Source organism: Silurus aristotelis (genome assembly GCF_946808225.1).
Source record: "Silurus aristotelis genome assembly, chromosome: 17".
NCBI classification, from domain to species: Eukaryota; Metazoa; Chordata; class Actinopteri; order Siluriformes; family Siluridae; genus Silurus; species Silurus aristotelis.
This window is the reverse complement of record NC_139590.1, coordinates 3,094,007-3,113,574: the sequence shown is the minus strand read 5'-3', so window position 1 is coordinate 3,113,574 and position 19,568 is coordinate 3,094,007. Positions and strand designations below refer to the sequence as shown.

Sequence of the window (19,568 nt, the reverse complement as noted above, 5' to 3'; positions counted from 1 at the left end):
CTTCATATACACTTATTCATACACACCGCTTTATACACACTGCTTCATATCTACCGCTTCATACAGGCTGCTTCATTTACATCAATTCATATCTACCGCTTCATACACACTGCTTCATTCACACCACTTCATATACACTTATTCATACACACCGCTTCATACGGGCTGCTTCATTTACACCAATTCATATCTACCGCTTTATACACACTGCTTCATACACACCGCTTCATACACATCCCTTATACACACCAATTCATATACACTTATTCATACACACCGCTTTATACACACTGCTTCATATCTACCGCTTCATACAGGCTGCTTCATTTACATCAATTCATATCTACCGCTTCATACACACTGCTTCATTCACACCACTTCATATACACTTATTCATACACACCGCTTCATACGGGCTGCTTCATTTACATCAATTCATATCTACCGCTTCATACACACCGCTTCATACACACCACTTCATATACACTTATTCATACACACCGCTTTATACACACTGCTTCATATCTACCGCTTCATACAGGCTGCTTCATTTACATCAATTCATATCTACCGCTTCATACACACTGCTTTATTCACACCACTTCATATACACTTATTCATACACACCGCTTCATACGGGCTGCTTCATTTACACCAATTCATATCTACCGCTTCATACACACTGCTTCATACACACCGCTTCATATACACTTATTCATACACAACGCTTATACACACTGCTTCATACACACCGCTTCATACACATCCCTTATACACACCAATTCATATACACTTATTCATACACACCGCTTATACACAGTGCTTCATACACACCGCTTCATACACACCGCTTTATACACATTGCTTTATACACACCAATTCATATAAACTTATTCATACACACCGCTTCATACACACCGCTTCATACACATTGCTTTATACACACCAATTCATATAAACTTATTCATACACACTGCTTCATATCCACCGCTTCATACAGGCTGCTTCATACACACCAATTCATATACACTTATTCAAATACACTTATTCATACACACCGCTTTATACACACTGCTTCATATCCACCGCTTCATACAAACTGCTTCATATACACCAATTCATATGCCAATTCCTCCTACACACTGCCTCATTCAGACCGCCTCATACCCACTACCCAAACAGACTGCCTCAATCCCAGTGCCTCATACAGATTGCCTCTTACCCACTGCCTCGCCTTTTACAATGCGATGTCTGAATGATAGTGTGAACTCCCAACCACCAGCCTTTTCACATAATTTTTTATTTCCTTTCTGAAGCAAAGACATTTTTTAAATCGTAGTCCTGCCAAACAGAGCGGGTTAAAACACCCAGATGGTGCTGAGAGAACAGCACTGTTGTGCTGCTAAATCAAATAAGTCATAAGCAGGAGTGTCATTTAGTTGTATAGGTTGAGACAAGATCGTAGGACTGAGGCTAAAACATTGAAACAGTAAAACAGTACAGTTCTACCAATGTCACTTCATGAAAACAATGAGGCCATTGTTCAACATCTCCACTCGGGTTAGCGTTTAACTAACTCCGTTTGAAACATACACAATGTCCTGCAGCACTGGAACCGGACAAGACACCAAGAGCCAAGACAGCCATTAAAAGCGCAATAATGTTGTAATTAGCATTAATCGTGATGGCTTTGTAATGAGCTCATGCTATTTAACTCGAGGAAAATCTACCCAATCATGATGCAGTCATGAAAACTCTGGATTGGATCATTGAAGATCACTCAAAGCTCAACACGAGTAAAAAACAATATCAGGAGACAGTTCAAGAAAGAACCATCACACTAGCATGTGGTGTTTTTATTATTAAAGTGAGCCTAGAAGCCTGGAAGCCAGAGAGGAACCAAAAAAAATCTAGTAATAGAGGCAAAAAGAAAGTTCTTCTGACAAAAACAATGCAGAGATATCATTTTGGCAAGTACATAACTAAGGCTTTCTATTTTAGCACTTGGTTTGGAGAACGTTTAATATTTACTAACCCCTTTTGATTGAATCTATTGTTTTGATAGACGGTAGATGCTGAAAGTAAGTATCGATGTGGCTGTAAGAACCATCAAATAGTCATACCGATAAAAATAGTGACTTCTTTTGAAAAAGTGTGTTAAGTGAAGTGTGTTGTTTTGTGATTACAGAAGGTCATCGGTTCAAATCCCAGCACCACCTAAGTGCCACTGAGGGCATCCAAATGTCCCTGTCCTGAATATTAACACCAATCTGAGTATTAATAGCTGATAAGAGCTAACTAATGCTCTGGTACTGGACATAATGTAGACGAGCAGGTTTTTTGTGACACCCAGGGCTCATCAGGTGAATTTTGTGTGTTCAGTTGGGACGACTGTGTAACAGTAATGTGAAAGACAGAAGTGTGGATTAAACCTCTGGGAGATAGGAGGCTGTGGAGTGACATCACCATAAACATTCACATCCAAGGCCGTGAGTGGGAGGGGGGACACACCTCTCGAGTGGCACAAATCAAACACACCTCACAGACTGAGAAATACACACACACACACACACACACACACACACACACACACACACACCTACACACACCTTTAAGTGAGACAGTTTGGATAGTATTATGTTACTGCCATAGTAATACTAGTATTTCAGTGTTTTGGTTTGTGTGTGTGTTTAACGTCCCAGTATTATAACTTTCTTTTGTACAGGAGTGGCAGCTTGGTGGATTTGGATTTTAACTAACAATCTAAACAACAGCCGATGTCCTAGGCTCCTAGTTCCCCTTTCACCGTGCCACCATGTATCAAAATATTAGTATGAAGCAGATCTCAAGCATGGTGACACCAATTTTGTGAGTTTTGTGTTCCTAGACCACCTTTATTCATAGCATTAATTCATTTCTGCATATGCATTTATGGGTTATGTTGGCGTTTATTATTATTTTTATTATTATTATTATGGCTAATAATAGACACTGCATTTAGTTTTAAGTCTGATTATTTGAATAACTTGACCTGGAGACACATTTTACTGTGCTGCACTGAACATGCTGGTCAGAGTGGATATTTGGTCCATCCTGAGTTTAAATTGGGAATTATACCAAGGCTGGGATGGCAGGTCATAGCAGGTGACACTACACACCCACATTCACACAATTTATCAAGACCAATCCACAATTTGACAGGTTAATAGTGAGCTTGAGGAGGAAACTGAAATGGACATGAAAACCTGGTATAAATGAACAGGTTGTGAATGAGACTCAAAGTGAAACTTGGCCAGTTTTTTTCAATAAAAATCTTCAGGTGGTCTATGACATTTTTCATCCTTTTATTATGTAACAGAAATAAAAATGGCACACCCACAATATCAAAGGTATTATATTTAGGGGTCCAAGCACCAAAGTGTAGGAAGCTCATAGACACCAAAAAATTCGAAATTCGAAAAGAACCCCCATTTCAGCACCTCAAAGCAAAACAATGGCATCTTAATATTAGATACATATTTTTATGGTGCTGGTTTTATCCTGAGCGTTGGCTGTTAATAACCTGCTTCACTTGATCACAGTCCATCCACACAGTTAAACATTAACCGCATTAATTAATCAATTGTCAGTGTGTTTCTCTGCCAAAGTTCACCTGTTCCTCCTCCTCCTCCTCATGCCGGATGAGCAGATCACTCTTTTCTGAAAAAAGAGGACGTTTAGAGCATCAGTTTCTTAAAAAAAAGAGTATTTGCATTTCATTTCAGGACACCAGATCAAAAATAAAACATTGTTTGCAAATAAGCAGCTACATGGCTTCTTCTGATTAATACAGAACAAAGGGAATGTATTTAACATTCCAACCCAAAGAATATTACTACACTTTCATAATTTTTTGGATGAATATAGAAAATGCAATCATTAGAGGTTGGATTTCATAATCAGCAAATTATTTTTTTTAAGTCGATGTCCTGGAAGCGACTTTGACAAGTGGCAAGAACCGCATGGTCTGATGGAACAGAAGATCTTCTGTAGCAGAGATTGATGAAAAAGATAATGGTTGCTCTGATAGATAGCAGCCAAAGGATCACAGCTTGCTGGGTATGGAGCCACGTTGCTGCATACACTTTAGAAAGCACATGTTGACCCCTGTACACCACCCAACGTTGACAAGTGAGTATCAGAACTGGACCATGGGTCAGAGCAACCCCAAAATGGCAGGTCTTTTAGGTAACAACTGGTGAACTGGTTACAGGGTCATGGCCCCTCAAGACTCATGGATAAGGATGAGAAGCATAGGCAAAAACTAGCTGGTCTGATGGAACAGAGAGCCCATGAAGAGCCCTGTACACTGGCCAACGTGGACAAATGAGCATCAGAACTGCACCATTAAGCATTTGAAAAAGAATCTTATGAATCATGTTTTCTGTGTGTTGTTGATCTGATGAAGCGATAGCACCAGGATGCCCTATGGGAAGAAGACGATTCAGCAAAGGCAGTGTGATGCTCTGAGTGATGTTCTGCTGTTAAAACTTGAGTATTGGCATTCATCTGGATGTTGTTTTGATCTTATGTGAGCAAGCTACCTAAACATGTCCTCTAATGTCAGTGACATCGTTCAGCATGACGATTCCCCACTTTTACACCACAACATATTGTTAAGGAATGGTATGAGGAACATGACAAAGAGACTTCCCAGATCTCAATCGGATTGAGGGTCTGGGGAGACGTTCTGGAGAAAAAGCCCCATCCATGGAGAATCCACCTCACAACTTACAGGATGTAAGGTTTCTGGGTTTCCTTATGTCTTGGTACCAGATACGAGAGCACACTTTCAGAGGTTTTGTGGAGTCCAGGCCTGGACAAGGTGGAACAAGTGTGAGCTGGGCAATATCAGAGCGGTGATTTTAATGTTCTGGCTAATTGATTGAATTAATACATCGATTGATATTTGAGATGGATTGGTTGAACAATCTGTGCATGTGTGCATGTGTGAAGTCTCTCCAACTAGTTGTGAAGTGTGTAAAAGACAAGAATGTGATCTGAATGCTTTTGTGTGTGTGTGTGTGTGTGTGTGTGTGTGTGTGTGTGTGTGTGTGTGTGTGTGTGTGAATGAAGGATTCTTCTGTACATTCTTTAAAATCCTTTCACAAAATAAAGGGGTGTGTTTTGCACACTGTGTGTTTTTCATGTTGAATTTTGTGCGAGACGATCTGTCATTAAGAAAAACTTGCTCCTGGAGTAACTTGGAAAGCAGGGACACATTCCTGCAGCGGGTGGAGTCCAGTGACAGTGTGTGTGTGTGTGTGTGTGTGTGTGAGTGTGTGTGTGTGTGTGTGTGTGTGTGTGTGTGTGTGTGTGTGTGTGTGTGTGTGTGTGTGTGTGTGTGTGTGTGTGTTCTGCATGACTCTCAGTTAAAGGTGCAGGTGTGGGCAGAGAGAAAGCAAAAAGGGTAGGTCCTCTCATGCCAGAGATAACTGCACTTATCAGATACAGTTACTCAACTTCCAGGTTCAATGTCAAATGCTAAAAGTCACCATAAAAAAAAAAAAAAAAAAAAAACAACAATTAGCTTCTGGAGAAAGTTCGAACTGACCGCCTAGAGTCCTGCATGTGTTCACCATGGTGCTTTTAGCTAGTCCTGGCTATCTATAAATACAACAATTAACAATGTACATGGATCAGACATAACATTAGGACATTATAACATTATAGAACACTAATGATCTCTTCATCATGGCACCTGTTAGTGAGCGGGATTTATTTATTATGCAGCAAGTGAACATTTTGTCCTCAAAGTTGATCTTAGAAGCAGGAAAAATGGGCGTAAGGATTTGAGTTTGTTTGACAAATTGTGACGTCTAGACGTCTGGGTCAGAGCATCTCCAAAACTGCAGCTTTTGTGGGATGTTTCTGGTCTGCAGTGGTCAGTATCTATCAAAAGTGCTCCAAGGAAGGAACAGCGGTGAACCGGAGACAGAGTCTCCGAGGCTCATTGATGTACGTGAGGAGCGAAGGCTGGTCCGTGTGGTCCGATCCAACAGAAGTTCATGCTGTTAATTCTCGATAGTTTAGTTTCTTTAGGCAGAAAAAGAGGAACCAAAACAATATCAGGCAGGTAGTCAAAATGTTTGGCCTGAACGGTGTATATTAACTCATATATGTTAAGTTCCATCCCTCCTGATTCAGAAAACAAAAGATAATAGAGTCCAGATATTTATTTGTCGCAAACATAGTTATTTGTAACTTGAAACGTGAAACGTAAACCCGATTGGCCGCTTGGAAATTTGTGCATTAGATAAAAGGGATTATACATTTTAAATAGGAGAAAATATGAGAAAATATTGTGTGAGAAAATAAAAACAGATAGAAGACAAAAATGCTAATGGTTTCCACTACAAATACTTTTACATGTATGGTTAAGCAGCTATGGGGTTAAGGGGCCTTGCTCAGGGGCCCAGGAGTGGCAACATGATGCGACTGGGATTGATCTTCATTATCCACACTCCAATGCCTTAACCACTAAGTTACCACCTACACCTCTGTGTACTTTATGTACATGATAAATCCCTTATCATCAAGCCAAATAAACCATTATAGAAACTTAGGGGAATCTTGAGATGTCCTAATGACATTTAATAGGCCATAATGGAGTCCAGAGAAAAACATGTTTTTGGTGTTCTATTGGTCCTAATAGTATTAAATATAATGTGCTTTCAATAAAAGGCAAAAGCGTTTCCCAGTAGAGACACAACGGGTTACAGCAGTCCAGTTTCTGATCAAACCAATACAGTACCCATTATAACCATTAAATGGCTAGCAGCAAATTTGATTTACACCATTTAGTAGACGCCCTCATCCAGAGCAGCTTACAACTGAGCAGTAAAGGATTAAGGGCCTTGCTCAAAGGCCTAGAAGTGGCAGCGAGGTAGTGCTTGGATTTGAACTTGTGATCTTCTAAACCAGAGTTTAATACCTTAAACACTGAGCTACCACCTCCCAGACTAGCACTAAGTGACCTCTGTTAAATTCCATTAAACACTTTCCCATCAGTATAATAACAATATTACAATAACTCTTTGATAGAAGACATTCTTTCACGTGTATTTACGCTAGTTGGCTTGTTCTTGTTCAGCCGTTTTTAAAGCGTTAAAGTATAAAAGCCCGTTTCTGCCAGCAAAAAAAAACATTTTTCTCCCACTTTATTTTTCACAAATCAAAATTTTTTTAACAACCAAGAGGTAGTTTATTACTTCTGTTTCTGCTCGAATGATACAATGCAATACATTGTTTTCTAGATCGATCTTTCGATTGTATATTTAATTTTCAATGTGTAAAGATTTCTGGCACTAAAGAGGCAGTGACCCGATTGGCTAACAAAAAAAATCTGAATTTGCGAGAAACAATACAGAAATTAAGTCAGAATCGTGAGAAGAATAGTAGTAGTCGGAAGAAATAAAGTCGTAATTGTGAGAAATAAAGTCGTAATTGTGAGAAATAAAGTCGTAATTGTGAGAAATAAATTGTGAGAAATAAAGTCGTAATTGTGAGACATAAAGTCGTAATTGTGAGAAATAAAGTCGTAATTGGCGGAAATAATGTCAGAATTGCAAGGGGGAAAAAAAGTCAGAATTGAAAGAAAAAAAAACGGGAATTGTAAGAAAAAATTCCGAATTACGGAAAAAAAAACGAGTCAGAATTCCGATAAATTTAAATAATTTATGTGGCGAAAAAGGGCTTCCATTAATTGGGAACACATGGATTGTAAATGGATTGGATTTTTGGAGCAAAATGCTCACATGCACTGACCTGATTAGCGTTTGCTAATTTGCGCTTTACAACCCCTGCGTACACAATTGGGGACGCAAACTCGGGCGCCCTGCTTGTGTTACACGTGCTTATTCAGAGTAGTAAAGAGGTCACGCTGCAGAAGAAACCACTGATAGAACCAGGACCTGCTGTAAAGTTACGGAGGAGTGTGTACAGCTCGGGTGTGTCGGCTTTATCTCTCAATGACAGGAGTGGCATTGGGTTTAAATGCATTTTTTTCAAAGGAGTGTCATGCGGCGTCTCAGTTTTCACGCATGGATACAAAGACACTTGTAAGTCAGGTGTCTCAAATATGCAAAACAAAATATGCGACAAAACCCTTTGATGCTAGTTTTTTTTTTTTATGTACAATGGACGTGGAGATAAGAGGAGATGATGAGTGAAACGAAATGAGTTGATGCATCCTGAACTCTAAACTATTTCAATGTTATTTGCTGGACAAACCCATGAACTGTAGAATCAGCTTTCAGTCAACACTCATTATTCTTATAAAAAAAAAAGATGGTTTCCAGAGATAATGCAGTGCCTGGCAAAAGAATGGAAACATCTACTTTGGAATCTGGAGGCGTCCTAATGATGTCTAATGGACTCTAACAGAGTCTAATAAATATTAACAAGTCGTCTCAAAAGCATAAAAAAATACCATGCAGATTTGTGAGAAATAGTCAGAATTGTGAGGCTGGAGGTAGCAGAGCTGAAGATGTTGAGATGTTCGTTGGGAGTGACGACGAAGGACAGGATTAGAAATGAGTTTATTAGAGGGACAGCGCATGTTGGACGTTTAGGAGACAAGGTGAGGGAGGTGTAATTAAGATGGTTTGGACATGTGCAGAGTTGGGACATGGTGTATATCAGTAGGAGAATGCTGAGGATGGAGAACCAGGAAGGAGGAAAGAAGGAAGACCAAGGAGGCGGTTTAAAGATGTGGTGGAGGAAGACATGCAGGTAGTTGGTTTGAAAAAGGCAGATGTAGAGGACAGGGGGGTATGGAGACGGATGTCCGCTATGGCGCCCCCTAATGGGAAAAGCCGAAAGAAGAAGAAGAAGAAAAAGAAGAAGAAGAAGATCACAAACATACTGTGCATGAGGAGGAGGGGTTAGTTATGTTTTTTTTATATATAAATATACATTAAACATTTACATTAAAACATATCTGTTCAAAAATATTACCAGTATAGACCCACAGGCTTACACCCATCACCAGCAGTTCCCATTCAAACCAATATGGCACCCATTATAACCATTAAAACCATTAAACAGTCACAGTTTTCACTGGTGGATTTTTTTCAGCATGGGAGAGAAACATATATAAAAAAAATGGCTGTAGATTAGCGCTAATATAAGTAATGGGTGCATCCAACATAAAAGTAAAAAAGAAAAACCCACAAGAATTTGAGAGTAAATGAGCGGAAGTCCAAATGTGACATTTCTGTCTCTAAGAGAAGATCTTGTGTAAGATGAGGAACATTTGAGAACTGGAAGGTGGAAGCTTAATGGTTTGGGGTTGTTTTGGAGCTGAAGTTTAGAGACTTATTCTTCAAAATGGCTACATTTTATACCATGCGGTTCCCAGTCAAGTTCGACCTGTTTGTGCATCAACTGACCTCTGAATCTCCCTGTTAGTCTTCTGCTCTTTTATTCGACATTCCTCTAAATTCATATTAATAGCGATCTCATTTTTAGTTCAAATGCTTCGTCTCTTTTTAAGACGCAATATATAATGACGAGTCTTACATTAAGAGGGATTCTCCTGTTCAGTAGCTCCGGTTTTAAGATCTTGTGTTTGAACGTAGCTTTAGCGTTCGAAATGACATTATCTTGAATGCTACTCTCTACAGCGTTTCTAGTACATTATGTACTAGAACCTAATAATAGCGCTTTAAAACAAAGGCCCAATTTTTCACCCTAATCCTGGAGATCCCCCCCCCCCCCCCGTGCTGAACATTGACCTGCCCTGACATTTCGACTTCACCTCAGGAAAGATTTGAGGGAAAACATTCACATGTGCAGGACAAGAGGAAATTAATTTCAAAGGAAAATGAATTCAAAGCTGCCACCACCACAGGACCAAACCCTGTGGTGTAGGTACTTGATATTTTGGGTCATGGTTCATTCTGGGTTTAGCACTGATACTTCCATGGTGGTGATGTGTGTTTGTGTGTGTGTGTGTGTGTGTGTTTGTGTGTGTGTGTGTGTGTGTTTGTGTGTGTGTGTGTGTGTGTGTGTGTGTGTGTGTGTGTGTGTGTGTGTGTGTGTGTGTGTGTGTGTGTGTGTGTGGGCTGCCGGTACGAGTAAATCAGGTGTGGCAGGATTTCCAGAATATTTAATCATCTCAGTATCAGGGCTGGATCGCTAAACCGCGTCTTCACAAAACTATTTCCAACCAACAGCAGTGCACTGGTCAGTTCTCCCTAAAGAGATGTGAAAAGGCCCGAAAGTTTGTGGACATCTGACCGTAAGACTCGCAGGCTAGAACAGGTTCGGGTGTCTCTTGCTAGAGACGTCCTGTACGATTGTGTGCTTCTTGAGAAGAAGCACGTACTGTATAAACCTCGGGTGTCCGAATACTTTTGCATTTAAGATGATAAAGACTGTGCCTTTAAGTGATGAAATGTGCAGTTTCGCGAGGTGTTTCTAGAAGACAGTTGGACTCCAGAGCTTTGTTTCCAAGGCGTGTGAGGTGTGTGTGTGTGTGTGTGTGTGTTTGTGTGTGTGTGTGTGTGTGTGTGTGTGTGTGTGTGTGTGTGTGTGTGTGTGTGTGTGTGTGTGTGTGTGTGTGTGTGTGTGTGTGAGAGAGAGAGAGAGAAAGACTCATAAGCTTAAAATCCTCTCTGAGATCAGAAAACAGAGACAGAAACCTCGACTCTCAAAGACCCTTTGGAACAAAATCAATCACGGATTAAATACCAAAAAAAAAACCCAACAAAAAACACATTGATATCAGGCTGTGTTTTCTGGTTTGAAACATTTATCCATGCCCTACTTACATAAGCTGTGTGTGTGTGTGTGTGTGTGTGTGTGTGTGTGTGTGTGTGTGTGTGTGGGTGATGACAGCCACACCCAGATTGCCCAGAAGAACCTGCTCAGCTGGATTGATCTAAAAACACAAGCCGAGTCCTTCACACATTCATGAGCAGGGCGGGGCAGAGAGACAGGTTGTTTTCAGGTTCATTCCTTCCATTCCCTGCCTGACACACACACATACACACACACACACACACACACACACACACACACACACACACACACACACACCTTCCACACCCCCACATACAGCAGCAAAACTGATTATTTATGTGTCTCACCTCCAGCTACTAAACAGCTTCCATAATAACGGCAAGAACTTCCACCTCATAAATCCTCCTTATCTTCATCATCTTCTCTTCCTTCTGCTGCTTCTTCTGTTCCTTCATTTTCCCCTTTACAAGCTTCTGCTTCTTTTTTTATCATCATCATCATCATCATCATCATCATCATCATCATCATCATCATCATCATCATTATCTTCTTCTTCTTCCTTTTCTTAATCTTCTTTTTCTTCTTCTTCTTCCTTTTCTCCTTTCCCTTCTTCTTTTTTTTCTTCTTCTCAATCATCTTCTTCTCCTACTTCTCCTGCTTCTTCTGTTCCATTTTTCCCCCTTCATTAGCTCCTCCTTCTTTTTTATCATCATCATCATCATCACCTCCTTCCTCATCTTCTTCTTTTCCTTCTTTTCCTCATCCTTCTTTTTTTCTTCTTCTCCATCATCATCATCATCATCATCATCATCATCATCATCATCATCATCATCATCATCATCCTCATCTTCTTCTTCTCGTTCTTCTTTTGCTTCTTCTTTTCCTTTATTGTTTTTAGTTCCGTTCATCATCTTCTCCTTCTTTTTCTTCATCATCATCATCATCATCATCATCTTCTTCTTCTTCTTCTTTTCCTTCATTTTCTTTTCCTTCTTCTTCCTTCTTCTTGTCTTCTTTCACTTCTTCTTCTCCATCATTGTCTTCTCCATCTCCGTCTTCGATAGATAGATAGATAGATAGATAGATAGATAGATAGATAGATAGATAGATAGATAGATAGATAGATAGATATATCATTTAACGGATGTATTGTATTATCAGTATTGTATTGTCTTTGTGTGTGTGTGTGTGTGTGTGTGTGTGTGTGTGTGTGTGTGTGTGTGTGTGTGTGTGTGTGTGTGTACATGGCGCCCTCTGTATGTGAGACAGATAACACTGCAGGCAGATTTAACCCGGATCAGTGTTAATGCCCCACGTGTGTGAGTCTCGGGGTCTCTCCGGTGTTTGTGTGTTAATGAGCTGATGCTGAAGGAGAGCAGCTTGCAGGAGAAGCAGCACAGTGATCTCCTGAAATTCTTCTTTGTGGATCTCTAACTGTGTGATTGAGGTGCTGCAGGTTGAGATGTCCTGTCTGAGGAAAACAGAGCTGGAGCATTTTGATGGACTTTCCCTCATCTACTGGTGAGAGTTTTTTTTTTATATTATATTACTGATCTATTCCTCTTGAATTCCCGGAGGACCGAACATGTAAAATAGGGTTCTGTCTATAAATAAAGGCTGCTTAGTTTCCTAAAAGAATCCTGTGGTTCCACACAGAACATTTAATTATGTATCATTTTCGAATAGTTTTCTGAAGAACACTTTGAGTCAGTGGGTATTTTAGAGAATTCAGGGTTCTTGGGCTGCTAGATTGAAAAAGGTTCTAGAATGAACACATTTCTGATTTTGGACACATTTCGATTAGAACCATGCAGTATGTAAAGAATCACTGACTCCTGTCTATACACTTAGAATAGTTGTTTGCATAAATAAGGCCAGTAAGAAGGTTCTCGGGTTCCAACAAAAAACTGTTGTAGTATAAATAATATATACTGGTATAGTAGGTATAGGTGTATATATGTAAAGTGAAGGTTTATTGGTTTCTTGAATGGGTTCTAGTGTGGAGCATTTACTTTTGTGGGGCTCTTAAAAGAACCTTTATATATCAAATTATATCTATCAGTATTTATATATGTATATAATCCTCGATTCTGATTGGTCAGAAGGTGTTGATTAATTTTTTATTACAGATTTGACAGTGATTTTATTTTATGCAATTAAAAATGTTTCCATAGTAACATCCAACATGGAATTTAGCATATATAAATGGATTAATTTTTTCTTTTTCTTTTTTTATTAATATAAATGTTTATTGATGGAGATGATTACTGTTAGTGCTTCTGCAACACTAAAATTAGAGTAATGTGAGGGTTAATATTTACATTCATTCATTTATTAATTCTTCTTACTCATTATTATTATTATTATTAATATTAATATTAATATAAACATTATTATAAAGAAGGAGTCATTTTTCTTCTTCTTAATATTTTTATTATATCACTATTTTTATTGCATTAACTGTTCAATAATATGACTACAATACTATTATTATTGTACAAAGATAATAATATGGAAGGAGTCTCCAGTGTCAGTACTTCAGCCAAACAAAAATCAGGGTCATGTGAAGGTTATTGTTTAAATTAATACCTTAAACAATTTTCTATTCATTTTTTTTTCTTATGATTGTTGTTGTTGTTGTAGAGACTATCAAAGATATTTGGCTCTAGGATACAAGTAGCACTTGGATGTCAGCCGTGTGTGTGTGTGTGTGTGTGTGTGTGTGTGTGTGTGTGTGTGTGTGTGTGTGTGTGTGTGTGTGTGTGTGGATCTGCCTGTTGACACACTAAATTAAGAGTGAGTTGAGCAGGTTAGAGCTTAAAGTAACAAGGCTGAGACCTGAACAAACATCATCATCCCTGTTCTGCCTGCACTCATATAATACGCCCTTATTCACAGTAACACACTGCTCGATCTCATTAGTGTCTGTGGGAAAGAGTCGAACACGTAAAGAAATGTTTTGCAAGAAAAACACTGATTATTACAAATGTATCACAAAACAGACTACAGTTCAGGCAAAACATACAAAAGAGCATGGACAGCATGTGTGTGTGTGTGTGTGTGTGTGTGTGTGTGTGTGTGTGTGTGTGTGTGTGTTTGTGTATGTGTGTGTTAGCCCTGATTTATCCCATGTCCACCAGGTTGTTTCCCAGAATTGACGATTTAAAGTAAACGGTCTTCATATCAGCCTAATATTTATTTATTTATTTGTTTGTTTATTTGTTTATTTATCTCAATTGGAAGCACACAACTGTATAGGAGGGTTTTGGATGCAGGAGTTGGACATTTTTCTACTACAAGACCCAACATTTTCACAGAAGAATGGAGGGTAAACTTCTTCAGCAGTTTCAGCTACAGGAACTTGTCTGTTGGACCACATGGTCCAGCCTTCGCTCCACACGTGCGTCAATGAGCCTCAGTTCCTTCACTCGGTTCACCACTGTTCCTTCCTTGGAGCACTTTTGATAGATACTGACCACTGCAGACCAGGAACATCCTACAAGAGCTGCCGTTTTGGAGATGCTCTGACCCAGACGTCTAGACGTCTAGACGTCACAATTTGGCCAACTCGCTCAAATCCTTCCGCTTGCCCATTTTTCGGGTTCTAACACATCAAACACACCAAAAGTTGACTTGCTGCTTAATAAATAAATCCCACTTAATAACAGGTGCCATGATGAAGAGATCATCAGTGTTAATTACTTCAGCGCTCATAATGTTATGATGTCATATTAGCAGTGATCAGTGTTTGTGTATATATATATATATATATGTATATGTGTGTGTGTGTGTGTGTGTGTGTGTGTGTGTGTGTGTGTGTGTGTGTGTGTGTATGTATAGGGTATAGACCGTTTAAAAAAAAAAGTATAAAATGCCTGTTTGGTTAAATAATAGATACACTAATATTTTATAATATAAAAAATAAATTAGAGTAAATCAAATTAATACAATACACTTTTTTATCCTGATCAAATTAAGTAATTAATTAAATTGGCACAAAATAAATTGATTAAATAAAATTTTATAAATGGAAACATTTTATTAAATAGTTTACATTTGTTAGACCCCATTAGGGTAATACAGATGTGTGTGTGTGTGTGTGTGTGTTTGTGTGTGTGTGTGTGTGTGTGTGTGTGTGTGTGTGTGTGTGTGTGTGTGTGTGTGTGTGTGTGTGCGTGTGTGTGTGTGTGTTTTACATTTAATATTTAATTTTCTAAATATATGATCTGCTTAACTGTTCTGCTCATTTTAGCAGACTTTAACAAATGTCTTCATTCCTTCCATCCTTCATTCATTCACTCCCTCGATATGTGGAATTGTCAGGATTTTCTTCTTTCAAGAGAAATTCTTGAAGCTGGACATAAAACGCTAAAGAATTCACAGCACAACTTCCTTCATTATTAATATTATTATAACAGCAAGTATTTAAAGTGAATGAAAAAGTTTTTGACTTTTCTCTCCTTTTCCTTTGACCTCAAATAATAAAAGATACTCGGATACTAAACATTCCCAGCACATCCCTCAAGGCCTTCTGGGAGCGTTGTGAAATAGATGGATCAGTGTGCACTTCTGCAACCTGCCTGTAGAGGGCAGAACTCAGCAGCCTCTCTATATCAAAGCATCGAATTTATTAATTTAAACCTGGTATATGTTCTATTCTGAAGCATCTGGAAGGTCAAAAGTGCATTTCGGTGGTATGGAAGCATGGTCCACGTATGGAAGTTATTCATATATGACCTAGTCGGGAACTTTTTTAACATAGTCCTGTTTACTCTACGTTCAATAGATAAGCCACAAGTAGCAGAAAAGCTCTTTCTGGTATTTTGGAGCATTTCTGACCAGAAGTGTAAGATGATTTCCCCTTTAATTGCATCCATCATACACTCATTGGCATGATAACGGGTTGAATGATGAAAGAGGGAATGAGAGCGAGAACAAAACACGCTCTAAACAGAGAGGATTTTAATCCTATAATCTCATAACCACCCGCTGGGCCGATTCAGTGATTAAAGTTCAGATGCACTGCGTAGTTGCCATGGTGGAAGAAAGAAAAATTATGTGTATGTGTGTGTGTGTGTGTGTGTGTGTGTGTGTGTGTGTGTGTGTGTGTGTTTGGATGTGTTTATATAGACAATCACATAGAGGCTAAAGCCCCAAAGCTTCTGTATACACATACACATGTGGCCAGTTTTTCTGTGAACTGTAACGCTAAATGTACTTTTATAAATCATCCGTAATGAGAAAGTGACAATGTCAAAGTAAAACTCCGGGTGGTAGAATAGTAAAGACAAACAGGGCTATTACAATATGTTGATGGTAATACAACCCCAATTCCAAAAACGTCAGGACACTGTGTAAAATGTAAATAAAAACAGAATGCAATGATTTGCAAATTTGATAAACCCACATTTTATTCACAATGAAACATAGAAACAGAGGAAACTTCCTCAGACGGCACTGCATTTAAAACAGTCATGATTCTGTAATGGAAATCACTGCATGGGCTCAATAACACCTCTAGAAACCACTGTCTGAAAAAACACAATTTGTCATGTTATCCACAAATGCAGGTCGTATCTTTATCATGCACAGAAGAAGGCATGAACATGATCCAGAAACGCCGCCATCCTCTGGGCCAAAGTTCATTTAAAATGTACTGAGGCAAAGTTGAAAACTATTCTGTGGTCAGACAAATCAAAATGTTATTTTCTTCTTTAAAACCATGGACACCACATCCTGCGGACTAAAGAGGAGAGGGACCATCTGACTTGTTATCTGCACTTTAAAAAGTCGCATCTCTGATGGTATGGGAGTGCATTAGTGCCTCTGGAATGGGCAGCTTGCACATCTGGAAAGGCTCCATCAACGCTGAACGGTATATACAGGTTTTAGAGCAACAAATGCTTCCCTCCAGAAAACGTCTTTTTTTTTTTTTAGGGAATATATGTATATATATATATATATATATATATATATATATATATATATATATATATATATATATATATATATATATATATATGCATATAAGAGCAAGACCATGCTAACTGCATACTGTATCTATTATAATAGCTTGAATTCGTAGTAGAAGAGTCCGGGTGCTTTACTGGCCTGCCTGCAGTCTAGACCTTTCACCATTTGAAAACATTTCATGAAACAAAAAATACAACAAAGAACACCCAGAACTTTGGAGCAGTTCGAATCCTGTATCAGACACATATGGGACAACATTCCTTTCCCAAGACTTCAGTGACTGCTCTCCTCAGTTCCCAGATGTATACGGACAGAAGACATGATGCTATACAATGGTAAACATGGCCCTGTCCCAACTTTTGTGAGGCGTGTTGCAACCTCAAATTTAAAAAGACCTTTTTTTTAAATGGTAAATATACTCAGTTTAAAGATCGGACATGTTTTTTGTTTTATTGTGAAAAGAATATGAATTTATGAGATTTGCACGTCATTGCATTCTGGTTTTATTTACATTTTACACAGTGTCCCAACCTTCTCCATTTTAACATCAGAGTCAATATCATTTAAAAGATTTGGAAAGTGAGGTACTGGAGCTAAATCAGGGATTTTTGAAGTCACCTAATAAAGAAGTCAGGAGGATTTATTTCTTTTTGTTGGTGCATGAGTGCACGTTTCAGTGAATGAGTCACACTGTCTTAGTGGAGATGCTCGATGTTTCTTGTGCAGAGGCCGAATGACGCCAATCCCTATGAACACCTTCTGTCATTTGGTAACATTATGCAATGTTGATCAGTGGACACGTGGATTTGTCTTCATCCTGCTATATAAATACCTTGACAGGTCTCTGTGCTGTATGAAGCCGTAACATGTAAATAAATAGATGGAGTAAATAATTTGATTGTTAGTGGAAAAGTCTTGGACAAGTGGATGTTAAAGATAATGACTGGTGCGAAGGCAGACAGAGACACAGTTGAAACAAGCAAACGGAGATTAAATAGGTTTTACTCAATTGGGGAGGATTTGGGGTTTCCGGCTTTTCCAAATCTTGAATCTCCAAATTACACCAAGCATCCTGGGTGTTTTATTATAAATGAAAAGGATTCTGTTATGATGATTCTGAGAAGAAAAAAAAAAAAAGTGAAAAAAAGAATGTATTTCTTTTCCTCTATAATTTAAAATATTAAATTACAAGTAAAAGGTTTGGACACATCTTCTCCTTCAGTGTTTTTATTATTTTTAGCATTGTACATTAATACTGAAGACATTCAAACTATAAAAGACATATAAAATTATGTATTAAACAAAAATGTGTTTAAAACCCCAGAATGTGTTTTATATTTTGGATTCTTTAAAGTAGCCATCTTCTGCTTTGCACACCTTTGCCATTTTATCAGTCAGACTCACGAGGTAGTCAATTAAAAAGGATTTTCAACAATCTTGAGGAGGTGTTGAGTGCTTGTTGGTTGCTTTTCCTTCACTCCGCAGTCTAGCGTTAAAGCTGTCAAAAGCTAAATGTAGCTACTTTGGACGATCTTAAATATTCTGCGTTGTGTAACACTTTACTACAAAATTACTTACGTGTTCTTTCATAGTTTAGATGTCTTCAGTATATATGATGTTTAAGATAATATAAATAAATAAAAACCTCTGAAGGTGAAGGCATGTCCAAACTTTTGGCACTTTATATACTAATATATATTAAGAAGTTTGAGGAAAAGAAAAATCAGGAATGCGTTGCTGAGACAGAACAAGAATCCCTACACCCTAAGACTCGATCTGTTGTACATTGAGATGCTTTTCTGCTCACCATGGTTGTAAAGAGTGACTGGTTTAGTTACGTGTCAGAAGAAAGGATTATTTCATGGTTAATATTCTTACTCTATTGTAGTCCAAAATGATTGTCATTCATAAAAATGCTAAGACTTTCTCAACATGGGGTGGATGTTCATTCATCTGTGCTGGGAATTGGTGATGTTCAGGATGCTGATGATGATGATGATGATGATGATGTGGTATGTGTGTGGAGGGGATTAGAAGGGCTGGAGCATGTTGGAGAGGAGCTTTGCACACAGGACACACACTCATTCATCCAAGATGCCCACGTTTTCCGTCATGCTTAAAGGAGCTGTCATTATCAGCAGGTAAATAAACATTTTTTCTTGGTTGGGGTTTGAGTTTATTATAAGAGCCATGCGTTTTTAGTAAACACTGGGATTTCAAGCAAAATAATGTTAATGAAAATGCGCTTTAAACAGTGTAAAGAAGCTGGAATTGATTTGCACACGTGTATTATTCTGAATTCAACTCCAAAAAATGTGTACATTTGACTTTTGCTCCAAAAAACGTGTTTTTCGAGAAACTAATCATCGCTTCAGCTTTCGTTTGTCGGCGGCGACGTTCAGAGAATCAGCAATGCGCTAAACCTGCGCGAAACGACGCAACAATTAGTTCGCGCTTAATAAAAACACGATAAATCCAAATTGCGTTTTTGTTTGTTTATCATAAGGGGTCGTTTTTTAAATCGGTATGAAGCATGTGGGTCTTACGTGTATGTCGTTGTTGTTGTAAGTCAAGAGCAGATGAGTGTTTATTTTCTCTGCGCAAATTGTGCGCAGAGCTAAGTTCACAATGCTGGATTTGGTCTGCGTCATAATATATTTACATTAGAGGCTTTAAAAAAAAAAGAATAATAATTTATATATCTATTAATCATTATAATGTAATTTTATTTGAGAAAACTTTAACATACCACAGCTTTTATTTCTGTATTTGCTTTATGTGTATATAATGTGCTGTAATATTTATTTTAT

At 38.3% G+C, this 19,568-nt stretch overlaps 1 protein-coding gene across 7 annotated transcripts in view; it reads left to right on the top strand.

Moving 5' to 3' along the window:
• The first annotated feature begins 12,118 nt into the window (after window positions 1-12,118).
• Window positions 12,119-19,568, top strand: part of LOC310740307 (syntaxin-binding protein 4) — a 30,413-nt gene continuing 22,963 nt past the window's right edge. For 2 of the 7 annotated variants that reach the window (XM_083566911.1, XM_083566910.1), the window contains exon 1: window positions 12,119-12,306. In XM_083566911.1, the coding sequence (XP_083423037.1) occupies window positions 12,248-12,306 (59 nt within the window). In that variant the 5' untranslated portion in view covers window positions 12,119-12,247. Of the gene's footprint in view, window positions 12,307-18,684; window positions 18,900-19,568 lie in introns of those variants that run through there. The other 5 variants (XM_083566908.1, XM_083566906.1, XM_083566909.1 and 2 more) reach the window with 3 other exon arrangements.